General features: G+C 46.3%; 1 protein-coding gene across 3 annotated transcripts in view; it reads right to left on the bottom strand.

Moving 5' to 3' along the window:
• Window positions 1-24,254, bottom strand: part of LOC126539620 (citron Rho-interacting kinase-like) — a 147,773-nt gene that overhangs the window by 75,415 nt on the left and 48,104 nt on the right. For 2 of the 3 annotated variants that reach the window (XM_050186510.3, XM_055075055.2), the window contains exons 12-19: window positions 23,809-23,904; window positions 18,601-18,855; window positions 15,659-15,823; window positions 9,692-9,796; window positions 7,598-7,674; window positions 5,594-5,726; window positions 4,317-4,544; window positions 884-937 (exon numbers count right to left, since the gene is read on the bottom strand). In XM_050186510.3, the coding sequence (XP_050042467.2) occupies window positions 884-937; window positions 4,317-4,544; window positions 5,594-5,726; window positions 7,598-7,674; window positions 9,692-9,796; window positions 15,659-15,823; window positions 18,601-18,855; window positions 23,809-23,904 (1,113 nt within the window). The remainder of the gene's footprint in view (window positions 1-883; window positions 938-4,316; window positions 4,545-5,593; window positions 5,727-7,597; window positions 7,675-9,691; window positions 9,797-15,658; window positions 15,824-18,600; window positions 18,856-23,808; window positions 23,905-24,254) is intronic. The other variant, XM_055075061.2, reaches the window with a different exon arrangement.

The following is a 24,254-nucleotide window of genomic DNA, read 5'->3' as shown; positions in this document are numbered from 1 at the left end:
GCAATAATTGTACTTGCGTAGCATCTGCCAAATTGTGTGCTTAGTATGAAATGGGGCATAGTATGATTGCATGTACTTTCCTAGCACCAGTACTGCTATTCGTTGAAGTGGGCCTGCCCTTTCTATTTGATATCAAACGTTTTTACAAGTTCATGCACTGTACAATGCTTGAAAAGGCTTACAACTTCAAGCCACCCACCTCACAGAGGTCGCCTTCATTCTCGTACAGCTACTAACTGGCGGCTCTGGGGCACATTCTCACATCAACTGGTTGATCGTTAAGCGGGTACCCCAAGCGCAACTGCAGCTGAGAAGGACTTTCTATGCTACACAGGGCTGCAAATGCTAACTTGAGCAAAACATTAAACAAGTGCACAATTTTACATTTATGCAAAGTAGTCCACAGACTGCACTCGCATACAGGAGTGGTCTGGAAGTGCCCCGAGAACGAAACTGCCATTTCATCAATCTGCAGCCCTGATGTGAAGCCGAAATTAAAAGCGTGTGGTGTATATGAATCACAATGCAAGTTCATCCATCTTTCCGGGTCCACCATTATGAGCAAGTGGAGTGGATTCATACTTCAATGTTGATCATCAATCTAATGATGTATACCTAGCAACTGGTTATGCGCAGACATCACACCACGGATCAGTGTGATAACACTTGAAGCACACTGACCTTTAGTTCCCCTCAAAAAACATAATGTGTGCGATAACCTCTCTTATCTCTCAACAGCACAAAAAGCCCCTCTGCTTAAAAAACTATGCAAGAAATAGAAAAGTGCGTAAACAGAGGCACAGACAACCAACACTGGGCAAGCAACGAGAATCAGAAACATGCCAAAGCCATGCGTGGTGAGTCGATACGAAGTGCTACCTACGACACAACTGTCCCTCAGCATCTGAATGCGTTCTTCCAGCTTTGCCCTTTCCGTCTGCAAGGGGAGAGGGGGAGAGGAGGACACAAGGTCATGCCAAACTTAGCAGTTAAACAAAACCAGAAAAAAAACATATACAAAAGAAGGAGTCAGGGGCACACTTCTGAGGTTAGAGTCGCAACCAAGGTGTGATTATAAATGAGCAAAACAGCATAGCGAAGAAAACAAGCAAAAATAAGAGAACACTCAGAAAATCATATAGGGAATGATGGAAATGACATGCTTCCCTTCAGCGAGAGATGAAAAAAACATTTTCATATCGCTTGGTTTTGGCTTCTGCTTCTGTTCATCTGACAAACATGTCTTTATCCAAAAACAATATAGAGCTTTGTACAAGAAGTGCCCATTCAAACCTGCACATTATCAAGTATGCAACCTGGACTTAGAAAAGAAAAATGTAACTGGCTAACTAACCTAATTGACATCGCCGATACCATATACACGAGTCCTCAAACAAGATTACATAAGTTTTCTTACGACGCACTCGGGTCATCTCATGTCATCATGCTATGTGCCTTGTGTTCGTCAGCTGAGGTAATATATTCACACAGTTCGTGTAAAAATTTTATACAGCATGAGAACATATGAGAGCGCATAAAGATTTCCAATTAGGATTTTTAGTCGGAATGAAGAGGTTCCAGTTTCAAATGCATGCCACTTCCCAAATTTTGTTCACAAACTAAGCCATCTTTTACCCCCACTTTACCTCTGCATCACTGACCCCTGTGGACATACAACACACTAATCATAGTATAATACAAGTAATCTGCAAATAAAGCCAGGCAACTTTACAACATGCATCTGTTAATTTGAATTAGATGACACGCACTACAGTCAAAATCTATGATAACGAAATCCTTGTGACAACGAAATATTTTCGCATCCCCGACAAACGCCCATATGATTCAATGCATATTGTACCCCCCGACAATGAAATGTCGCTGTACCGCAATTCCCCATCAATGAAACTTGCCGGAACGTAACCCCACATGTTACCTACTCGCACAAGGCTAGCAGGCTCCAAAATGTGCTCAAGTGAGATTGCTTTGCACTAAAATTGCGTAGAATACCAACCCATAACACTTGCGTGGGTGCCGCCATTTTTGCTTACGAAAACAACCAAGCGCCAGGAGTGACTGCGTGCACTGAAATCACGTCACAGGCGCCATCATGTTTGATGATTGCCCGTTCGAAGCGGCACGGATGTTGCTAACGACATGTGACGACGCTTTTTGCACACCTAGTGCAATGCATAACGTGCACCTTGGTGAGAAAAATGCAACAAAATCAAGAAAATCCACACCCCAATGACTTGGAATTGTTTATGGCGCTTGAGATGGAAGCCGTGGCATGGAGTGCCACGCATTGGGCCTTCATTGAGCGATCGTCTGGGAATACACATTCCTCGCTTCGAGAACGCTGGTTTCGGTGCCACCCAACGGGCATAGAGTGCGAATTCTGCGCCGAACATAGATTTACGTGAAGGGGCCATAATCTCGATCAACTGCCTTCAGGTATACAAGATACGATCACTTTCGCGATTGGCATCAACATGTCAGCGCTTAGGGGCGACATCGTGTGCTGGAGAAATGCTGCTGCATGCGTGGAGTGCTGTTGGTCTTCATCCAGTGCCAAGTTATGCAAAATCTCGCAAACGTGATTGCATCTCGGAAAGCAATTGACCAAGAACACTGCCTCATGGAAGTGCTGCCACTGCTGATCGACGCGTGCGCTGCGCCTTGTACTGTCGGCAATGCGGTTCTACATCCTCAAGCGAGCTTGCCAAAGTAGGCTAACGGAATTTTGACAGTAAAGTTTCCTTACGCAACGGATTGCCTATCTGTGCTGTCTCATTTCGCGACACAAAATTCTCGCGAAAGCGAATTTTTTCGTGTACCCCCCGCCCCCCATTTCGTTATTGTGAGGTTTAGCTGTATACCGTTTGAAATTTATTTGTCTTGCCGTTCACACGCATGGCAAGGACCATGTGAAAAATCTTCCTTAGCAACCCTGTCTTGTCCACAATGCGGCGTACATGCTTTCATTTCCCACTTCTTTGCATAAGCAAACATGAACAAAACAGCAGAAGCACTGCAACTACAGCCAATTAATGGCGTAGTTTCCAAGCAAGAGCGGAAAAATAGTGCAGTCATTCCACAGTGGGCAAGCCATGAAATCCCCCCTTTTTAGCCTGTTCAGCAAAAGTTTCCATTTACTTGTTCCTGATGCGAGGGTTACACATTACGAGGACATTTATTCTTTGTTTTGATATACCACATATACTTAACTTGCGTGCCAGCAGTAGTAGTAATACAGTGCAATACTTTTAAAACTAATTACCAGCTTTAGGAAACCTCAGACTCTCTTGCCTAAAACATTATAGACACAAAATTACCTTTGTTATACTTGATATTCGTTATGAGCACACCTTTTATATCGATACCTGTGAAAAGCATTTTAGATTTACTACATGATATCCAACAATTTGTTATGCAGTTGACATCCATTAATTTGACTCCAATTAATTAGATTTCTCAATTCATTCAATCCCAACCGAAGGTTCCGGCCAGCGCACATGCATTTCTATGGGTCCGAACTTTCGTTATTTCTATCCTAAATTTGGCCTTCGCCAGAAAATTCGAACTTTACCAGTCATCATGCATGTGCCTGACCCGAAGGACTCTGACAGCGACTCCTTTAGTGGGAGCGTCTGTCTCGGCAGAGCTCAGTGCGACTGTTTTGATCACACGTCATCTATCATCCAAAAAGCCTGTTTCCGGCACTTCCTAGGAAGATTAAGCAATAACCGCAGCTCAGAATGTATGATCACAGTTTTGTTGGACTGAAATTGGACTGAACATTACCAGCATGGTGAAATCGGACACGAAACCAATATTGCCTTTGCAATAACCATACGCTTTACCGCATAACGAAGATGTATTGTGGCGGAGCTAACTTTTACATAGCGCGTGGTGAAGCTGACTTCAGGAAACTGGCGGCCGCCATTGTGCTGCAATGTTTTTTAGCTAAAAAATCGAGTTTAGGAGGTTTAGTGTCATTCCTATGTTAATTTTCTATTTTGGACACATAGAAAGAGGTGCGCATTTGATTCGGGGGCGTGTTAAAATCTGGGAAATACTGCCGAATGAATCAGTGGTATGTTCTGGAGTCCCTTTTTTTTTATCTTGTTTACTTTGACTTGCTGGATATTTCAATCAATTTTAGCAGTCCCGTCAGGGTCAAATTACCAGAAGTTGACTGTGCTTGTCATCTCAAGGTTTGACTGCAATTCCTTTACACCCCAAGATCCCCTGTTTCCTGTAGGACACTTCTATCCGTGATCAATTGCATCATCTCAAATGAAAAGCGAGAGTACCTCGTGAGCCAGCTTAGCAGAAGTGGCCTCCTTCTCGGCGAGTGCCAAAGAGAGCTCCAGCTGTGTCACCCGTGCTCTCAGTTCCTCGGCCTGCTTCTGCAGCTCGGACATCTCCTCCTGAAGATGGTCGCGGTGCTCACGTGCCAGCCGCTCACTCTCCTCGAGCCGCTTGGCCTCCCGCTTGGCCATTCGGCTGTCCAGCTGGCACTCAGATAGCTCATCTTCCTTCTGCAGACAAAGGGAAAGGAGGGAAGGCTCAGCCGAGAGCTAACATTTCAACAAGGGGACTTCATCTTCCCCAGGATCTCCGTTTTCCCCAGGAACTTGTCTTCCCCAAAACCAACACTGGACATATAAAAGAACATGGAGCCAATGCTTAGACAAGGGGACTTGACTTGTCCTTGTCAGCAATCAAAAGGAAGCCCTAGCCTGGAGCCAACGCTTGCCCCAATGAAGACAAGTGCGACCGTCCAAACATTGGTCAGGCTTAGACTTCCATGTATTCGCCCACTGTCGATCACTTCAGGTCTGCATCCTCCAGGCAGCTGTGGCATGGCTTTGGCTAACTCAACAGTCACCGACACTATCCTGGACACACAAATTTTTTGCAGTTTATTCTAAAGATGCACTGTGAAATGTGGAGGACACCATAGAGATGAATTGTGACCATCTGGCGTACTTTGAGAATCTAAACGCATCCAAATCTAAGTACAAGTTGTAACTAAGCTTGATCAACGTACGTAGTCACCTCTTTCAGAGACAGCACAATTGATTTCGACACTTCTTTTTTTGGTGACAGCACTGCTGCTGCCTGTCCATCCACAGTATATGTGTGTTTTAATGATGTAGCTTTTTTGCCACAAACACGTTACTCCTCAAATACCACAATGGCAACACATCTTTTAAGCAGCTACAGGGGACAAGACCACATACAAACTGCAAGCTACAACTGCCCTCAATACACCTCAAACAGAATTTCACAAATGCACTCGCAGGACCCTGAAAGAGTTTTTAAGATTTTGTCTAAACAAAAAACATGCTGAGTTGAACCTGCCACAACAGCTGATTGAATCGATGACTCAAAGGATTTTTTAGCTACTGGACTCAAGTGGAAGAGCAGTGACAGTGGTCACATAGCCAGTGTAAAGGGATCATTGAAGTTAGCTTTTGGCTCTTAGTCCGAGAAGCATTCGTATTTTGTGAGTGATGGTCGATTCATTTAAAGCAGAGAAGAAAGGCGCCGCAATAAAAAGTCGGCCCAGCCGACTCTGCCTTACCTTGCGCAGCTGCATTTGCAACTCCCCGCAGCGGGCACGGCTCGTGGAGAGGAATTCCCGCGTCTTTGCCAGCTGGGCCTCCAAGGCCTTGCTGGACTCGAGCAGGGCTTGGCGCTCGGTCTCCAGCGATGACCTGTGCCATGTAATGTGTGCGAGTGCATGCATTGCAAAGGTGCAGTGCATAGCTTAATGCTTTCAGCTATAATTGCAAGACGCTGGTAAACGCTTGCAAAATTGATTTTGTAAACTTGGTTTTGGTAGAAAATGGTCGGCACCTAAAAAAATATGGCATTAAAAAAAGAAGTACTAACAATAACAATGCACACTACAGAACTCGGGAACATCTTCAGGCACTGCATTTGCATGCAGTCTGATTAATAAATAAGTAAAAATAAATAAATAAAGAAATACTGTTGCAACTGCTATCAAAAGCTGGTTGCTGCCAAGACAAACATGAGCAAGAAGAGATATTTTCGAAATTCAAGAGATGTGCTACCCTAGAAACAGGGAAAGGCAAAACAACATACTGGGATGGAAGAAAGCGTGCAGGATGGATAACATCCTCTCAGCCATATGTGGTGCTTCACACTTCCCATTTTCCAATAGGAACTGGTTGTGCTTGACAGTGAGCAAGCTTAACTCTTAAATGACACGCTGGCCTTGAGGTAGCCACTGAGTGGACAGCCAGTGCAGGCTGTATTAAAAGTCATCAGTAGTTAACTACAGCATAGACCGCTTACAACGTAAGTCGCCGAAGTTGTGAATTTTTGCACTACAAGCAGACCGTACTATAACCAAAACAACAATTTTCAAAGACTGCGTATGTGCAAAACACGTAGGACATGCAGCTGTGTGTGTCTGGGAATCGAATCCTACGACCAGGATGTGCCCTCACTATCGTTGGCGAAGTGGTTCCTGAACTTTCTAAGTGCTGTACAGCCAATGTGAAACATTTCGACTCTCAATTTCCCGTGTCTTGCCGTCACGGGAAGCTCCCCCTTGATATGTTTGTATCCGTAGATGAATACACGAAGATCTGGCGTGAGATAAAGTGCACAGGCTGAACTGACGACAGCGAGCATGAAGCAGGGTTTGCAGGTGATCGGCAGGCAACTACCGTGAATGCATATAGCTAAAGTTTTTATGCTGGTGTACTGCTAGGAAGCACAAAGACTCTCGTGTGGACAACGAACTGATGAATTTGCTGAACACAGTTTGAACTGACAGCGTCGTGGAGTCAGGTTGCCCACGCGGTATCTGCACTTCGCACAATGCAATTGGTGAAAGTGAAATGCAAATCCGGCCTTGACTGATTTTTCTGCGGTGATGGACTTTACCATTGAAACTTGTTTTTCTGGCGTGTCTGATAATTAAGACATTTTTGAGACCCAATCCGCATCTGAAAATATTAGCTGACGACTATATTTACTTCCCGCACCCTAGCTGGTGGGCCAAAGATCGACAATATGCATGCCTTTGGTGCGCACACCGCTGACAAGCAATTGGAGCAAGACTTCATCACCTAGGCAATTCCCGCATGCCTACTAAACGAACATGCTGCCACCGCATTCTTTCTTCTTTTTCTCTGTTCCTTGTTCATTCGCTCTCCGCATCTCCTCCTCCTTCTCCATGTCACATTCATAGCTCTCCCCTTGGCCATTTCACCTCGTTGAGAAGCACGCTCGCTGCCTCGCTTGATAGCAGGATTTTCCGGCAATCACATTATCACTACTATCTTGTCTTGCGTGGCTCTACTATAAGCGGCATGCATACATTGAGTTCCATGGGAGGATAAACGGGAGTCAGAAAAGACCGCATTGTGTTCAGTCTTGCACTATAAACGGTTGCATTATAAGTGGTCTGAGCTGTATAGCTCTTTAGAAATTGTGACAAAAACTAAAAAGAATAGGAAGGAAGAAAACTGCCTGGCAAAGCAGAGAACAGCTTTGTATGCCGAGGGAACTGTGGTCTCAACTTCTCTAAACACTCGAACAAAATGCTTACGTAGCCGTCTTGACACCATTCACTTCAGCATTTGCAGGAGCTGTAATTTCAGGTTTCTTGGTCAGCTCCTGGACTTCCTATATGGAGGGAAAACAATCAAGGGAGCACTCAGTCATACAAAGGGGCTTCAAAGTCCAAAGTATTGTTGTTCGCATCAATAACACTTTCTATGTATGTTTTATACTTCTTTATTATTTCTATTTTGTACATGCGTGCTTGAGTGCGCGCATCATTTCTGCACTGGAAAAACCTTGCCTAGAATGCTACTTAAGAGAGCCAAAGATGAGTAAGAAAGTTCCCACACAATAATCGCACAAAAACATGCACCATAACATCATAGTGCACAGAAGCATTGTGCAAATTAAAAAATTAAATTATGGGGTTTTACGTGCCAAAACCACTTTCTGATTGTGAGGCACGCCGTAGTGGAGGACTCCGGAAATTTCGACCGCCTGGGGTTCTTTAACGTGCACCTAAATCTAAGTACACGGGTGTTTTCGCATTTCGCCCCCATCGAAATGCGGCCGCCGTGGCCGGGATTCGATCCCGCGACCTTGTGCTCAGCAGCCCAACACCGTAGCCACTGAGCAACCACGGCGGGTAGAAGCATCGTGCAAAGGAATGTTCACAAGGAAGATGAGACTTCTGAGCTGCACACAATAAACTGTCTCATCTAACAAGACTGTCATGAGCCCAATTTAACATCACTTTTAATTAGGGGTGTGCAAATATCAAAATTTTCTAATATGAATCGAATACAAATACTTAGCATCAAATATTGAAACGAATATCGAATAATAATATGCAAACGTATTTATAAGCAAGTTGGCTTATTTTAACATGTTTAAACATTACAACTACATTGTCATTGCTAAAAAAATTTAACTAGTTATCCGTTATACTAAAGGATTGTATATTTGGCTCATGTTAGCATTGAAAAATTGAGTAATTTATGCTAGTTGTCCGTTCTCACTAACCTGCGCCTTATTATACTGCATCAATTTCCCGTAAACTCAGAAGCATTTTACCCTGTACCAGTCGTCACTCATCACACTTGCTGTCAAGCAATAAGCTCAGGATTGGGGGTGGAAGCTGCAAAACAGTGCATTCTCGCTGTTTGCAACCCCATGCCTCTTGCTACTGACCCTAGCTTTCCTGCAGCCAAGCTTAGATGTCCAGTGGCTAAGAAAGTGTGTCTGATGTGCTGAATTTTGTGAAATTATCGCAAAATTCAGCACATCATAAACACCTTTGATTAAATAGAAATAAACGCTGAGACATATGTTTGCTCCCGCGCAGCGAGCAATATAACTGATTTGTTTAGAATATTCATGTCCAATCAAATATTTGAAAATACTTGAATATCTAGGTTTCAGATAGAATACAAATATTAAAAATATAATATTCTATAATATTCAAAATTTTCAAATATTCTCACACACCTATGGATGAAGAGCACGGGCTATGTCATGATTGACAGACCATCTGTTGGTGACCTGCTCTGTGGCGTGCTACCGGTTACATGGCCTTGTGCACAGCACTCCTTTATTCTCAAGTCTACACCCTCGCTGCTAACACACCTTCGGTCGTTGCCGTATCCACCCGCCTTACCCCTTCTCCCCTTTAGTAGAACCCTACCTATATACTGTGCTGAGGAAACCATATGTTGACTAAAAAAAGGCAAGTACACTTGTCGAAGCGTTGGCTCCTGCTTATACCTTATTTTCGTTTTGCTCATCACTCCTACGAAGACCTTTATGTTTCGAGGTGGTGCTGGTGGAAGACCTGCACGTCCAAAGCCTCCATGCCTTCTTTTCACAAGGTCTATGCCCTTAAAATTAGCAATACATTTGACGAGTGTTGTATGATCAATAATTACTTCTTGGAGTTGTGGGAGTCTTTACCATAGCAAAATTACATCTGGGCTAATCCAAGCAGCAAGTTGCCTTCATGCACAAAGCTCGAGCTTCAGTTTATTTGAGAATGCTTTGTACCTGCTTTGTGTTTGGACTATTGAGACAGAAATTTGTACTTGATTTCATCATAACTTGAATGCTAAAGACGTATAGTAGCAGTTGGGAAGTGCAAACTTACAGCATTCAACTTCTCAATCTCTTGCACGTAGCGGGCATTGACTTCTTCTAGTGTGCAGGTCTTTTTGCGTAAAGCATCGAGCTCTTCTGCTTGCTTGACAAGAACCTGGGAGAGCATGTACTACATGAGAGAAAGAAACAATTGAAAAAAAAAAGAAGTCCCAGCTTCGGCAGAGGGCGAAGCATCGGTTGTGATAGCAAATTAGTAGACAGCTATATGAAGTACAGATAGTAGTCTTATCGGCCGCATAAAATTATAAACATTCGTTTGCTAACTAAATTAACAAGCATGGTGTCACACACACACACAAGCAAACATGAACACATCTCACTTGATGACCGTGGAAACTCGTTTCCAAAACGTTGGTGTTTCCAAAACGCATCAAGCGAATTGACCTCCGTGCTGCCTCTTGCTTCAAAGCTAACTAAGTGGCAAAAACACAGCATACATGAAGCTATTAGTGGTTGCCACACTGTCTCCATCACAGATTGCTTTCAATACAAGGCCCGCACGGCCACATATCGTCACCCCATATGCAGCAGCCACCGAAGTAGAAACTCTCCTCCTCCCCTCCCCCCCAGAGCCTCACGCGTGACGGTAGATGGCCCACTTCCTCCCCGCTTTCGTGCACTGCGGGCACGAGAAGATTGAGCCGCCCTCTTTGGTTCAACCTCGCACGCTTTCACTCGCACATACAGCATACAGCACGTGGCTATGATGTTATCGCCCTTGGACTTTATACTGAACATTACGACGACGCTGATGGCATGAATCCACGTGGAATGTCCATATAATTGCTATTGCAATAAAAGAAAAGAAAAAAGCAGCTTTTTGTGTCGCAAGGCCTGCAATGATATTTCAATTCTTCTTGAAACAAAAAGTAATAACTAAATTGTGTGACTTTTGGTGCCAGCACCATGATTTCATTATGAGGCACGTGGGAAACTCCAGATGAATTTTGGCTACCTAGGGTTATTTAGTGCCCACCCAATGCGTTGTGCACGGCCGTTTTTGCATTTCGCTCCCACCAAAATGTGGCCACCTTAACCGGAATTTGACTCCGCGCCCTTGAGCTTAGCGACGCAATACTAAAGCCACTACGCCACCACAGCGGGTTCTTCTTGATACAGGAAGTCAGAAAAAGTGCCTTTTGTTCGGTAAATATTTCAGTTTTGTTTTAGCGTTAATTTTAAGAATAACGTTAGCCTATATAATGAGTGTGCAGTACAGTAGACTTCCATTAATTTGACTCGGGTTAACTTGATTGTTTTGTCAATATGATCTCGACCGAAGATCCCAGCTGTCGCCCGTACATATCTACAGGCCCAAACTTTGGTTATTTATATCCTAAAATTGGCTGAAGTGACTAGCGCAGGAGTGGACACGGGACACTAAAAAGGCGACAAGTACAAGCGCAAGAGCCTGACGAACTAGAAATGAACTGAAGCAGGGTGTACCAGCTAGCCCGGTCTCACAACCTGCAAAAATTTACCTTTGCCAGATAATTCCAACTTGACCGCGCACCTGACCCTATGGTGACCTCAATAGCGACCTCTTTAGTGGAAGCGTCTGTCTCGACATAGCTTCCTAAAGACGGTGAATGCACTGAACATGCATAAAAAATTTTCTTCTGTCGAAAACACCTGTTATCGGCCTGCCCTAGGAGGATTTTTGAGGAATAATCGTAGCTCACAACAGGCACGTACCCAGGGGGGGTCCCGGGGGGGCCCGGGCCCCCCCCCCGAAATCAAGTGGCATACCCCCCCCCCCTCCCCACCCACGCCACCACTCCTCACACATTCCTAAAGCACCGCCAGATCAATGTTGAGACTTGGCAGCTAATCATCAGTCAGCATTATGCTGCCTTTTTCACTCCTTTTAGATGGCGGTAGTTATCGGCATCTCTTGTAATGTGAAGGACAGTTTTCTCATAGATTCCGCACCCGCGCGATTAACTCGAGATGCGTTCAGTTGTCACCATCTATTCAACCATCACGCGCATAGCTGTTGCTTTTGTTAGTTCAACCTTCTTTGTTTAGGCTGATCCTGGGACCAGGAGAGGGATGCGGCTGTTACTTAGCTGGTCTGTACTCTCATGGAACGAGTTGCGGCCGGAGAAAACGCCCATTGCGTTTAACTTGTTTCTTTGCTTCATTATTTCCTTGAGTTACGGCTCGCCGCGACGCTGGCAGATGCCCGGAACCATATACACGTGATATGGGTTAGATAAGGTCGGAAATAAGATAATGTGAAAGAGCGTCCATGATGAAACCCTGCAATAACCCTTAAACCCATAAGCAAGGTGACTGTCGCCCGTTACCTCGTCTGTTTTTCCCTAATTGTATAGCACTTTTCATACAAAATTGGCAACTGGAAACCAAAATCGCAAGGAGTTGAGAAATTAAGCGATCTACTAAGGGAGAGAGCCAAGGCAACAACGAAATTGCAAGGAAAAGCGAACAATAAAAAAGTTAACCGTTGTTTATGAGAATATTTATGGATCAACATCTTTTTATTTAAAAAGGATGTAGAGAAAACGCCGCCGGAAGTGGAGAACAATTACTTGTTTTGAATGACACGTCTACAGTTATCAGTCGAACTGCCTCACGTAGCCACTTCTCTGCTGTGCTTATGTGGGTGTTTTTCTAACCTTTTGCGGTGGGCGCAGTACGTCTAGAATCGCAGTGTCCTGCGCTGTACGCGGTTGTATGGGACTGGCGGCCGCACAGCGTTACGCAATTCGCGGAACTGTCAAAACTGATCAACAAGGCGAAAATAACTGATATTCGAAGCTATAATATGAGAAAGACTGAAGAAGCCGTAAAAAATGAACGCAGCCTGAAATCAGTAAAAAAGAAACCTGGCATAGGACAAACCCTGATGTATGCACTAAAAGATAAGAAGGATAATATCATCATAATCTCGAAGACAAAGTAAAAGCAGCGGAAAAATTCTAAGCTGACCTGTATACAGTACCCAGAGGAGTCGCGATACCTCACTTAGATATAGTAATGAACAGGATACAGAAACTCTCCTATAACTAGCGATGAGGTCAGAAGGGCCCTGCAAGACATGAAACGATGAAGAGCGGGAGGAGAAGGTGGAATAAAAGTCCATTTAATCAAAGGTGGAGGAGACATAACGCTTGGAAAACTGGCGGCTCTTTATACGAAGTGTCTATCGACTGCAAGGGTCCCAGAAAACTGGAAGAATGCAGACATTATACTAATCCATAAAAAAGGAGACGTTAAAGAATTGAAAAATTATGGGACCATTAGCTTACTCCCTGTATTATATAAAATATTTACCAAAATAATCTCCAAACACTGGACTTTAGTCAACCAAGGGAACAGGCTGGCTTCAGGAAGGGATACTCTACAATGGATCACATCCATGTCATCAATCAGGTTATTGCGAAATCTGCAGAGTACAATAAGCCTCTCTATGTGGCTTATATAGATTACGAAAAGGCATTTGATTCAGTAGAGATACCAGAAATCGTAGAGGCACTATGTAATCAAGGAGTACAGAACGCTTACGTAAAAAGCTTGGAAAATATTGATACATGCGTGTGTTACTTGTTTGTTTGAACGAGGCGCGCAGGCGCCATCACTCCAGAAAAGAGGAGGAAGAACGAACTGGGCTCGCGCTGTGAATCTAACCAGTCAGCGCTGCAACCGTTGTTGTAAATATAATCTGTAAATAGTTTCTCGTCTTACTGACTCGTTCTTCGCGTAAGAATATCTACAGAGGTTCTACAGCTACCTTAATTCTACACAAGAAAAGCAGGGAGATACCTACAGAGAAAGGGGTCAGACAGGGAGACACAATTTCTCCAAAGCTATTCACTCAGTGCTTAGAATAATTCAAGCTATTAAACTGGGAAGGCTAAGGAGTAACGATCGACGGCAAATAGCTCAGCAACCTTCGGTTTGTCGATGACATTGTTCGATTCAACAACAATGCAGACGAGTTACAACAAATGATTGGAGACCTTAAAAGAGAGAGTGTAAGAGTGGGGTTGAATATTAATATGCAGAAGATGAAGATAATGACAAATAGTCGGGCAAAGGAACAAGAGATCAGGATCGCCAGTCGGCCACTAGAGACTGTGAAGGAGTACGGTTACCTAGGTCAATTAATCACAGGGATCCCTGATCATGAGAAGGAAATTCACAGAAGAATAAAAATAGGTTGGATCGCATACAGCAGACATTGCCAGCTCCTGACTGTAAGCTTACCATTATTATTGAAAAGTAAGGTGTGCAATCAGTGCATTTTGCCAGCGCTGACACATGGAGCAGAGACTTGAGAGCAAGTTAAGGACCGCGCTAAGAGCGATCGAACGAAGATTGCTAGGCATAACGTTAAGAGAGAGGAAGAGAGCGGCTTGGATCAGAGAGTGAACAGGTATAGATGATATTCTAATTGACATCAAGAAGAAAAAATGTAGCTGGGCCGGTCATGTAATGAGCCGGTTAGATAACCGTTGGACCATTAGGGTTACAGAATGGGTACCAAGAGAAGGAAAACGCAATCGAGGACGACAAAACACTAGGTAGCGCGATGAAATTAGGAAATTCGCGGGCGCTAGTTGGAATCGGTTGGCGCAGGACAGGGGTAATTACAGATCGCAGGGAGACGCCGTCGTCCTGCAATGGGCATAAAACAGGATGATGATGATGATGATGATGATGATGATGATGATGATGATGATGGTGGTGGTGGTGGTGGTGGTGGTGGTGGTGATGATGATGATGGAGGTGGTGGGCCCCCCCCCGAAAAAAAATCCTGGGTACGTGCCTGGCTCACAATGTTTGATCATGATATTTACCTGACGAACGCACATCTTTTCCCCAAGAAAATTGGGCTGAAAATTGCCTGCGCAGCAAAACAAAATAAAAACTGCCGTCAACTCGTACACTTCATCGCATTGCATGGGAGTTCTGCGGCGAAGCTGACTTTAAAGAACTGGCTGCCATTGTGCAACAGTTTAACCCTTACCCATTTTTATTGCCCAAAAATCAGGTGCATGTAAGACTGATATTTCGCTTAGGAGCTTTAATGTCATTTCTGTGCTAGTTTTCTACTTTGGAAACACAGAAAATGGGCGAGTGTTTGATTTGGAGGCAAGTTAGTATCAGACAAATACTACGGACTTTATCCATGGTGTGTTTTGGCGTTATTTATGCATCTTGTTTATTTCGAGCCATGCGATCAGTCCTGTTAGCATCAAATGAATGGAAGTTAACTGTACCATCTTAAAAAGCACACTAAAGGAAGATATTAAGTCAAGCTAGATCGATAGGGTATTCATCTAGAAGTCTACCACTGTTTTCTGTGTGCCATCGTATCCCTTTCCCACTACTCACTCACTCATATATCACTTTCCCGCAAGTCCCACTGCCGCACCTTGATTTGAACCGCCCGCGTCAGGACGGAGGAGTTGAAGTCATCTCCACGTGACCTCCCTCTATGCTGCTATTGTCTTTTTAAAACTCTTTATTGAGCTCTGTATACGAAACTTACTGCTTGGCGGCTACAAGTGTTCTGCTTGTGCGAGTTGCTCTGCGGTTCTGTTCGGGTTTAGGATACCAGATATGGCCCCTTCAGCCTCTGCAGCCAGAGCAAGCGAGGGAGTTTGCCGGCTCAGTGGTTGTAAGCAGAGTAAGCGATGCCCTCTCTGTGAATCAGGAGTGCTGACACTACATGCAAGAGGTGTTACCATAGTCCACAACAGGTGGCGTCACTGATTTTTTTTTCATGTTTGTTATTTTCTCGCTTACAAAAGCTAGATGTTCATTTCGAATGAGGAATGTGCCATTAAAGAAGCCCAATCTTTTAACCAAGCCCGACTTAATATTTCCCTTCAGTACCCCTTTAAGGCTGAAGGAAAACAAGGAAAGAGGAGGAGAGAAAGTGACAAAAACTCTTGTTTTTTGCAAGTAAACATCAGACTGGGCGCACCTGCTGTGGTGCAGCAGTTGCGCTCTCTGTGCAGGAGGCTTCCACAGTGCTGACGACACCCTCGAGGCGTGCCACAACCGAGTGCAGACCGTTGGCATCGCTCTGCAGCTGGCTGTCCTGCCTCCGTTGGGATTCCCAGGCCACCAGGAGCTGCTGGTGCTGGGACTGAAATCGAAATGCCAGGAGTGAGGGAAATAAAATAATTTACGTGGGATTTTCCTGCAGGGACACTAAAGCAAAATAATAATAATAATAATAATAATAATATGTTGAGCTGTACTAGGAAGTTACATTTCTCAAATAAATTGGTGAAAAAAAAAAGATGACTCCTCTATCTTGTGGGGATGCGTGACTCTCACGCCTCCCCTGAGACTTAGTTTTCCCGCATAGCTCGTCTCCTGCAGGGCGGCTTCGCTCGCGGGGGTCGGAGTGGTCGAGGCGCAGTGCGGGAGATGGCGCGAGTGTCGCGCTGCTGCGGGGTTACTTGGGCGCCGAAAGGGAAGGCGCTTGCTCTCTTTGGGTTCGGGAAGGAAGCGGGACGGACGTGCCGTGCCGCGCCGACCCATGCTTCTGCGAGACCGTCTCGCGTGGCCGCCTTGGACACCATTCGCGTGACCGTACACGCGAACGACCAGGCGTTGGGATCCAGCATGGGGCGAACATATTCGCTCGCAATGCGGTCGCGGTAAGTCGGACTTCTAGATTTGTCGCGCACCCATCGGCATGTTTTGGGGATAGCAACTCGGTTAGCAGGCATTGATCTATGAAAGGTGCAATAAATGCCCTTGTGACTGTTTGCACTACTGTGTTGTCGTTCCTTTGTCCCCAAGAGTCATATCTCCCACATCTGGCTGCCCAACGTGGACCTCTTGGGGCATCAGACGACAATTTTTAAGTGTTGCTTCGTTCAAGACCTTTGTTTGAACCGAAGCGTAGGCCTAGCATGGATTTTGATCGCTAGCGTCGGCGACGTGCTTTCTTGAGCGAGGCGACGGTGGCTGTAGTGTGTTTGAACTTATCAACATGCTAAGCCTTTTCGCAAGTGTTTTTTTAATGACATTCGTCAGTACGAGAGCCACGTGGTCTGCATCCTGGGAGAGCGAGGCTGAGCGCCCGCGGAGCAGTGGCAAGCCTGAAGCGAGTGAGTACGGAAGCCTCGTGGGTGGTCCGAATTTCTTATGTAATAGCTTCTTCTATCTCTTTGACTCGGATGAAGTCGCGGCTCTGGGAGCCGGGTGGCCGCGGGCCACGGGTGCCACGACGGGCTGACTGGTATTGCGGCCTGGCACCGGGCGCGCCGACACCGTCTGGGACGGCGGGCGCCGTCAACTCGGATGCTGTGTGCACCGAGCGGACTAGGACCACCTCACAGAGCTAACGTCTCCTCGCGACTGCCTGTTTTGCGCCCATTTTGGGTGTTGTTTTTGGATGCTGGTTGTTGTCAGGGTAGCGACGATTTAGGCCTAAGGCTTTACGAAGCTGCCTGTCGCACGTGGAGGGACACAACCTGGTGGACCGTGGCGTTGAGGCGTTGCAATTTGCTTCCCTCATTCTATTTAGCCTCGCACGAATTGAAATTACTCGTTCGACTCAAGGAAGCGAGCTTCGTTCACTTGAACTTAGCATCTGAGTAGCTGCCCGATCTTTTGCTAGCCGAGTTGAACATCGTACCACGTGGGCGATGCGCATGCAGAATTCCTCTCCCTTGCACTACTTTAGTGTTTGCCGAGTGTGTTGAGTGTACGCAGCGTGATTGGAGTCACCCCTGGCTTGCTGTCACCTGCACATCGTCTGAGCTGCTGCCCCGGACTACGATCGAGCCACCCCGGGCGATGGTGATGCTGTGGCCAGTTCGGCGCAGCGACTGCGGCGGCCTCCTGCATCCAGCTCACAACCCTCGGCGGCGGACAAAGGAGCCAGCGGTCACCAACGGCTACGGCGGCTCTTGCCAGCAGGGCGCGTCGGCGCGAGCGACGCTTGCTCGTACCGACTACTGCGTCGTCGTCTCCGGAGTCCTGGCCTGGGACCGTGCCGTCGAGTCTGCAAAGCTGCTGCTGTGACCGGCGGACGCCAGCGGTGTACCCCAAGGACAGTCGGCTCGCATGTTATGGACAGTGTGTGGACATTTCCCCGGCGCGGCCACTGTTGCATGTACCACCTTGTTCGCGAAGCACGTGTTGATGTTAGACTGTGTGAAATGTTTCGCCGGAATATGTAGTGATTTAAGGTTGGGGAGATGTGGGGATGCGTGACTCTCACGCCTCCCCTGAGATTTAGTTTTCCCGCATAGCTCGTCTCCTGCAGGGCGGCTTCGCCCGCAGGAGTCGGAGTGGTTGAGGCGCAGTGCGGGAGATGGCGCGAGTGTCGCGCTGCTGCGGGGTTACTTGGGCGCCAAAAGGCAAGGCGCTTGGTCTTTTTGGGTTCGGGAAGCGAGCGGGAGCGGACGTGCCGCCCGCGCGTGCGCCGACCATGCTTCTGCGAGACCGTCTCGCGTGGCCGCCTTCGAACGTGCCACGATTCGCGTGACTGTACACGCGAACGACCAGGCGTTGGGATCCAGCATGGGGCGAACATATTCGCTCGCAATGCGGTCGCGGTAAGTCGGACTTCTAGATTTGTCGCGCGCCCATCGGCATGTTTTGGGGATAGCAACTCGGCTAGCAGGCATTGATCTATGAAAGGTGCAATAAATGCCCTTGTGACTGTTTGCACTACTGTGTTGTCGTTCCTTTGTCCCAAGAGTACGGAGGAGAACCCCGTATCTCCCACAATCTATACAGCAGAGCAATCTACAAGACTGAGCACAACGCTTATCCAACATCTCATCAATTATGCAATATTCATTCGTCTGGTGCAACCGCTCAGCCCCGAAAATTGTGGCAAAAATGTCTGTAGGCATGCAAAATGCGAGTGTTCACTTCCTAACTGGCTCACGGTCTCACCCGCAGTTCGGTTGCCTCGCGGTGTAACTTGGCCTTCTCCTCGCTGAGGCGCTTGACCTCGGCCAGCGATGCGGTGCACTGGGCACAGGTGGCAGCAGTGGTGCTGGCGGCAGCTGTCTTGTCTATGGACGCAGACACCTGCCCCTTGAGGAAGGCCACCTCCTTCTCCAGAGTGTCCACTGTGGCCTGGTGTCGGGAGCAGTCGTCGCGGCACACTGACAGGGCTTCTTCAGCCTGCTGCTGCTTGGACACCGCCTGCACAAATGTGGGCAACACATTTGCACTCTCGGTTGTTTTGTGGGCGCGCAGCTTGTAAGTGACATCAATAAAACCGCGGAGCCTGTGACAACGGCCACAGTGCACCTCCGTTACACCAGAGGGAGGTTCACTTCAGCAAAAGCAAGTTCCCTAAGCAAGCTATCTTTTTAGCCCATCTCAATGACCAACTGACGATTGAATACCATACACAGGGCCACTGCTACGACTGTAGATCAAGTTTTTATTGCAATAGCAATTATATGGACACTCCAGTCACACTCACGGCATCGGTGCCATGTGACAGATGTATTTATATATATGCTGTCCTGAATACCTGCAGCTCGCTTCGGGCAGTGAAAAACTGGCACTCTGTGCATATCACACGGTGCTCACATGTCTGTCGAACATGACGAGCTGTGCTGGAGCACTGGATGAATGAAGGATCAAAAAAGAAACCAAGAGCAATTTGCAGCATGTGCAACGCTTCCTAAGACACTGGTCAAATCACATCTGATGGTATAACCATGTGTGCAGGGAAAATTAATGCATCACCATGTCCTTCATGTCACATGGCGAAGCTGAAGACTACCCGTTGAGAGCACTCCGACATGTCCACATGTCACAGCACCCACATGCCTCATCACATTAACCAATATAGCAAGCCAATAAGTGCCCCAGCAGCTTATCTCAGCAGATTTAGAGAGAAGCTATCGCTTGACCTTTACAAAAAACTCTCTTGTGGTTTCTGCTCAGATTTTTTTTAAAGTCCGCTCAGGCCTTCCTTCACAGTTTTTCACAGCCTTCCTTCACAGCAGCATCAGTGTTATTGTCACTCAGCCGACTAGCCAGTGCCAGAGCTTGGTGCACCTTTGTCCTGCTTCAACCTTTCCCACTGCTCCAAGCTAGTGTACAACATTGCCTACATTGTGCTCACCATGCATGCTGCCTGCCTTCAGTAAACTTGAGCAGCAGAAGGGGATGAGGAAATAACACTTATTACCTCCAAAGGAACTACGGCCCTCGTCAAGGCCTCTTTGCCAGACTCAGAGCTCCTGTCCCAGTGCATTTTTGATGTGCTGCACTAGAACCAGCCAACATACTTTTTCGAATGTTCGTGGCAGCAGTTGGCAGTAGTCCATTCCTTCCGCCTGCTGAGAATTTTGTTTGTTGGCAGGCAGCAATGTATTTTTAAGAGAGGGATCTTCCCGCCCAAGTCGAAACGAGCAATAGACCACGTATAGCGACACATGACAAGAATGAAGGGTACAGTTTGCTGCAGCATGTAGCAGATGGAGCTGAGGTGACTTGGGTTGTGCAGCAAAGCCGGCACTCCTGAACACACCACTGAATTACATCGGCTTGCAGCACAGCGCACCAGAACCCCTGTGCTATATTGGCGGCCACAGTCAAGCTATGGAGCTAGGAAAATTGCCAAGTGACTGAAACAAGGGGTGCGTCAGGTGCGTTGCCCCGCAGAGCACACGGCATGACTCATTTGTGACATCACGTGACCGCGGGAGAGAAAGTAGTTAACCCTTATAAAAAGATATCTTGTTCAGTGTTTTAATCATAACTTTGAAAGTATTCAGCCTTAAATAGTGGATATAGACGTTTGCAGGCCCATGCACATACAGTAAACCCTCGTTAACTCCAACTCTTATATCTTAAAATATTGGTAAAGTCAAAGTTTTTTTTTTCTGGCCGTGGTTTTAATCTATATGTTCTTCACATTTTATGTTGAAAAGCTTTTGCACAGGACTTTGGATATCTCAAAATCAACTTCAAAAATACCAGGAAAATGACAATGTCGCAGCATCAGCAGCGTCGCTTGAATTCGCTTTTCACCCAGGAGCAGCTCGCTAGTCGAGCCAGATGCCGCACATGGCTGCGCTCGCCGCTTATCTTTCACCCTTCTTTCTATCTATCACCACTGGCGCGCACTTGCTCGGCTGCTCGCGGCAACATTGTTGAGGCCTCACCCGGCATCGGTGAGCTGGGAGTCGGTGTTCTCTTTTTTTCCCCTCTCATTTAGGCCACTGTCAGTGACGCATCAATGTGGTCAAAGCGCATTAATCTCGACCTTGAGCAAGATGATCAGCATTCTTGACCAGGCACGCTCAAACAATACCAGCATGCAGGCCCCACAGCGTTTCAGCGAGAAGGCGGCTTGCTAAGGATGCTTGCTTCGTGCTCATGCGAGGGTGAGGCACAAATGCCGTGTTACTCGCGGGCGTCCGCTAGACGCGACAATTGTAATCTTCCAAAGGTCAGTTTCAGTTTGCGAAGTGAATTGGTATCGAATTCATTACAGTGCAGGAAGTAGTAGCATTAGTTTTTTGGATGTCTGGAAGCAATTATGCTCGGATGACTGGCTCACCTAGTCTATTGTATTGAATCCTAAGGGGCCACATATTCTAGCCATCTAAAACTGTTTAGGCAATTACACAAACACGCATTAAGAGTTATAACGTTTTCTAAGTCAACGGATCACAGTACACCCCTCTTTAAAGGGACACTAAAGCGAAACAATAAATCAGTTTAGACTAATAAAGCGTTGTTTGAGAACCCTGCAGGCAGTCATGTCAAAAATATAGTTTGATTATTAGATGAGAAAATGAAGGTCAAAGTATCAGTATTTGAATTTCGTGCCGAAACCCTGACGCCTGTACGTCAGTGTGACGTCAGGGATTCCAAAGTATGTTTTCGCATTTGGGCCGCGCTGGCTGAGTAGAGGTTCCTGAAACTTGCCACGTCTAATATTGGGTTCCTTTAGAATACAATGTAGGCAACCTGTACCGCTATATACTAAAGTAGGCCATGGAAGATGCCATCAAAATCCATGACGTCACAGCAACCAGGAATGGAAACTTCAAGGAGGCGTCGCCACCTGTTTTTTGTTCTTGCTATTTTTCTGGCTTACTGAGCGTCTTATCGTGGTACAAGTGGTGGTTTTGGCGTCGTAGAAAGGTAATTTACTGATGCAGAAGAAATCGTTTTTCTCTTTAGTGTCCCTTTAAGTCACAAGTCGCTTGGGATATTACCACTAAACAGTGCACGCATACGGAAGGTCACCCAAGTCATTGATGAAGTGTTAGCTAAAAACAAACCATTTACATTAAAGGAACACTAGAGCGCATTCGCAACTGTTAAATTACAAGCATTGCAAGGGCGGCAGTAATAGGTACTTCAATAGATTCCCCGTGTGAACTGTGCAAACAATATCTAACCGACCGCCGACATGCGCTGTAGCTTGAAGGAGGCGACGTGTAGGAGCTTTCCAACCATAGAGAAAGGCCGGCTTCCAAGGAAGCCTTTCTTACAAGCGGCTCAGCACCATTGTTAGCGGCCCGTCTCCCCACTCCGAGGATTTGCCCTTTGAGCGAAGGTCTCTGCTTAGGCATCCTTCTCTCATTTGGCGCCTCAGTCTTGGGCCGTGATTCAGTGTCAGTTCCACCTCTTTAGGAATGACTTCTCCGATGTGTGAGACAGGCAGCCGAGACCGTGAGTTGTTTGGTGTATCGCCTTGAACACGCTGCTAGTGAATTCTCGGTAAGCGCAGAAAGCTTTTATTTCTTCTCATTTTCATTCTTTTTTTTTTTTCACACTACATTTAAGTATTGTTCAAGTTCACCGAAAATGTATCGTATATATAGCCGCGTTCATGGCCACATGCATATGGGTGACTCCGAAACCACGATGTTGGAGCCATTGAGAAATACCACGCCGTGTCACCTGCGCATGTGTGATTCCGGAACTACGAGGCCGGAACCGTTTAGAAATTGTTCTATATTGAGTTACCCATCGCGATCAGGAAAACACTTATATCGCAGATAAATCAAGGAAGTTTTAGGCATGTAGGGCCCTCGGGGCTGTACTTGTCAGTGTTAAGGTAGCCTCCCCGCCGGCAAGATTATCTGACTGAGCTATGGCGAATGCTCGGTTGCCATAGTCGGAAGTTCGAATCCCGCAACAAGTGTTTGTTTGCTTGGATTTTTTTTTTTAATCATGGTAAGCTTGAAGTTCACCTGCTCCAGTGCACAACTTCTGCAGGCTTGGAGTGATGCCTGTCACCGGCAAAAGATGCCGAGAGCGAGTGGGGCTATACTAATCCAGGTACAACCAAATTAGGAAGGCCTATTATTCTATTAGCAGTATTTTGGAAGGAGAGACAGAAGAAATGGGGAAAGGCAGGAAGGTTGACAAGAAGGGAATATCCTATTTATTACCCTATCGTGGGGAGAGAGAGGAAGGTGAGGTAGAGAGATATAAAAGTAGAGAGAGAGGGGGGAAGCACAGACACAAAATCAGAGCCTGTCACTATCATTGCATACTATCACTGCACAGTAGCACTTGTACCACTATAAACATCAGTTCAGGCTACAGCCACTTCTGCACGTCTGCTGACCTTGAAAACTACAAACAGTGCCCTCGTCGCCTTTCGTACAATGGCTTGTGAGGTTGGCATTCTACAATGACTTCCTCCGGTGATGGCGTGTTAACGTATCTTGGAAAGGCTCCATGTGGCCTATGCGCGGCCAGAGGGCTTATATTTTTGTGATTTCACTTGTCTCGGAACTCCAATTAGCTCGAAACTTTTTCCGGTTTTTACAGCTGTGAGTTAGCAGGGTTTTACTGTACATGCACGTGTCCCACCCGTGGTAGGCCATGCATCAGCTTTTTAACAAGTTCCTCTGTATGCGTACTGAGAGAATTGAGGACAAATGCAGCTGTGGAAAATAGCAAAAGCCAGTCTGAGCCCATAACGCGTATTCTGCTTTGCTGTGGTGCAGCATGTTACGCACTACCTTGAGAGAAGTCACACGGCCAACTGCTGCATTCAATAACTCCCGCTATGGGTAGAGCTTTCACTGTTCAATTATGGTGAGAGAAAATATGACTGCCACAAAAACCGATAGATGTAACAGGTCACGACCAAAAACAGCTCCAGACCTCAGCAACTTCCTTGCGGACCTCGTCGATGGAGTCCACATTGGCCTTGTGCTTCTTCTGCATCTCCTCCATGCAATGGACACCTTCCGAGAGAGCCTACAATGAAGAAGTGAAGGCAAAAAAAATATTGAAAATAAGATGCATAGCCCTCCTAGCTTGTGAGCAAAACCAACAGGTAAAAGCAAGTGACAGGAATCCTCTGTTTATAAACTACGCACAAATGACTGCTGCGTAAATCAGAAAAATTCTGCGCAAAAGCAGGCAAGGCAAGTGAACACAGGGACATTAAAAAGTCTTTTAAATCCTTAGCTGAAACAATATTTTGAACAGCATGTCAGTGCAGAAAGCAGCAGTGTTCTAACAAGTTCAATGACTTCCAACAGAACCAGCTTCAAGTGGCTTGACTGGTCCTTCAGCTCTGCAGCCAAATTGGACAAGTGAGCTAT

This window comes from Dermacentor andersoni, chromosome 3 (genome assembly GCF_023375885.2).
Source record: "Dermacentor andersoni chromosome 3, qqDerAnde1_hic_scaffold, whole genome shotgun sequence".
In the NCBI taxonomy this organism is placed as follows: Eukaryota; Metazoa; Arthropoda; class Arachnida; order Ixodida; family Ixodidae; genus Dermacentor; species Dermacentor andersoni.
Note: the sequence above shows the minus strand (reverse complement) of the source record. Positions and strands in the feature narration are given on the sequence as shown.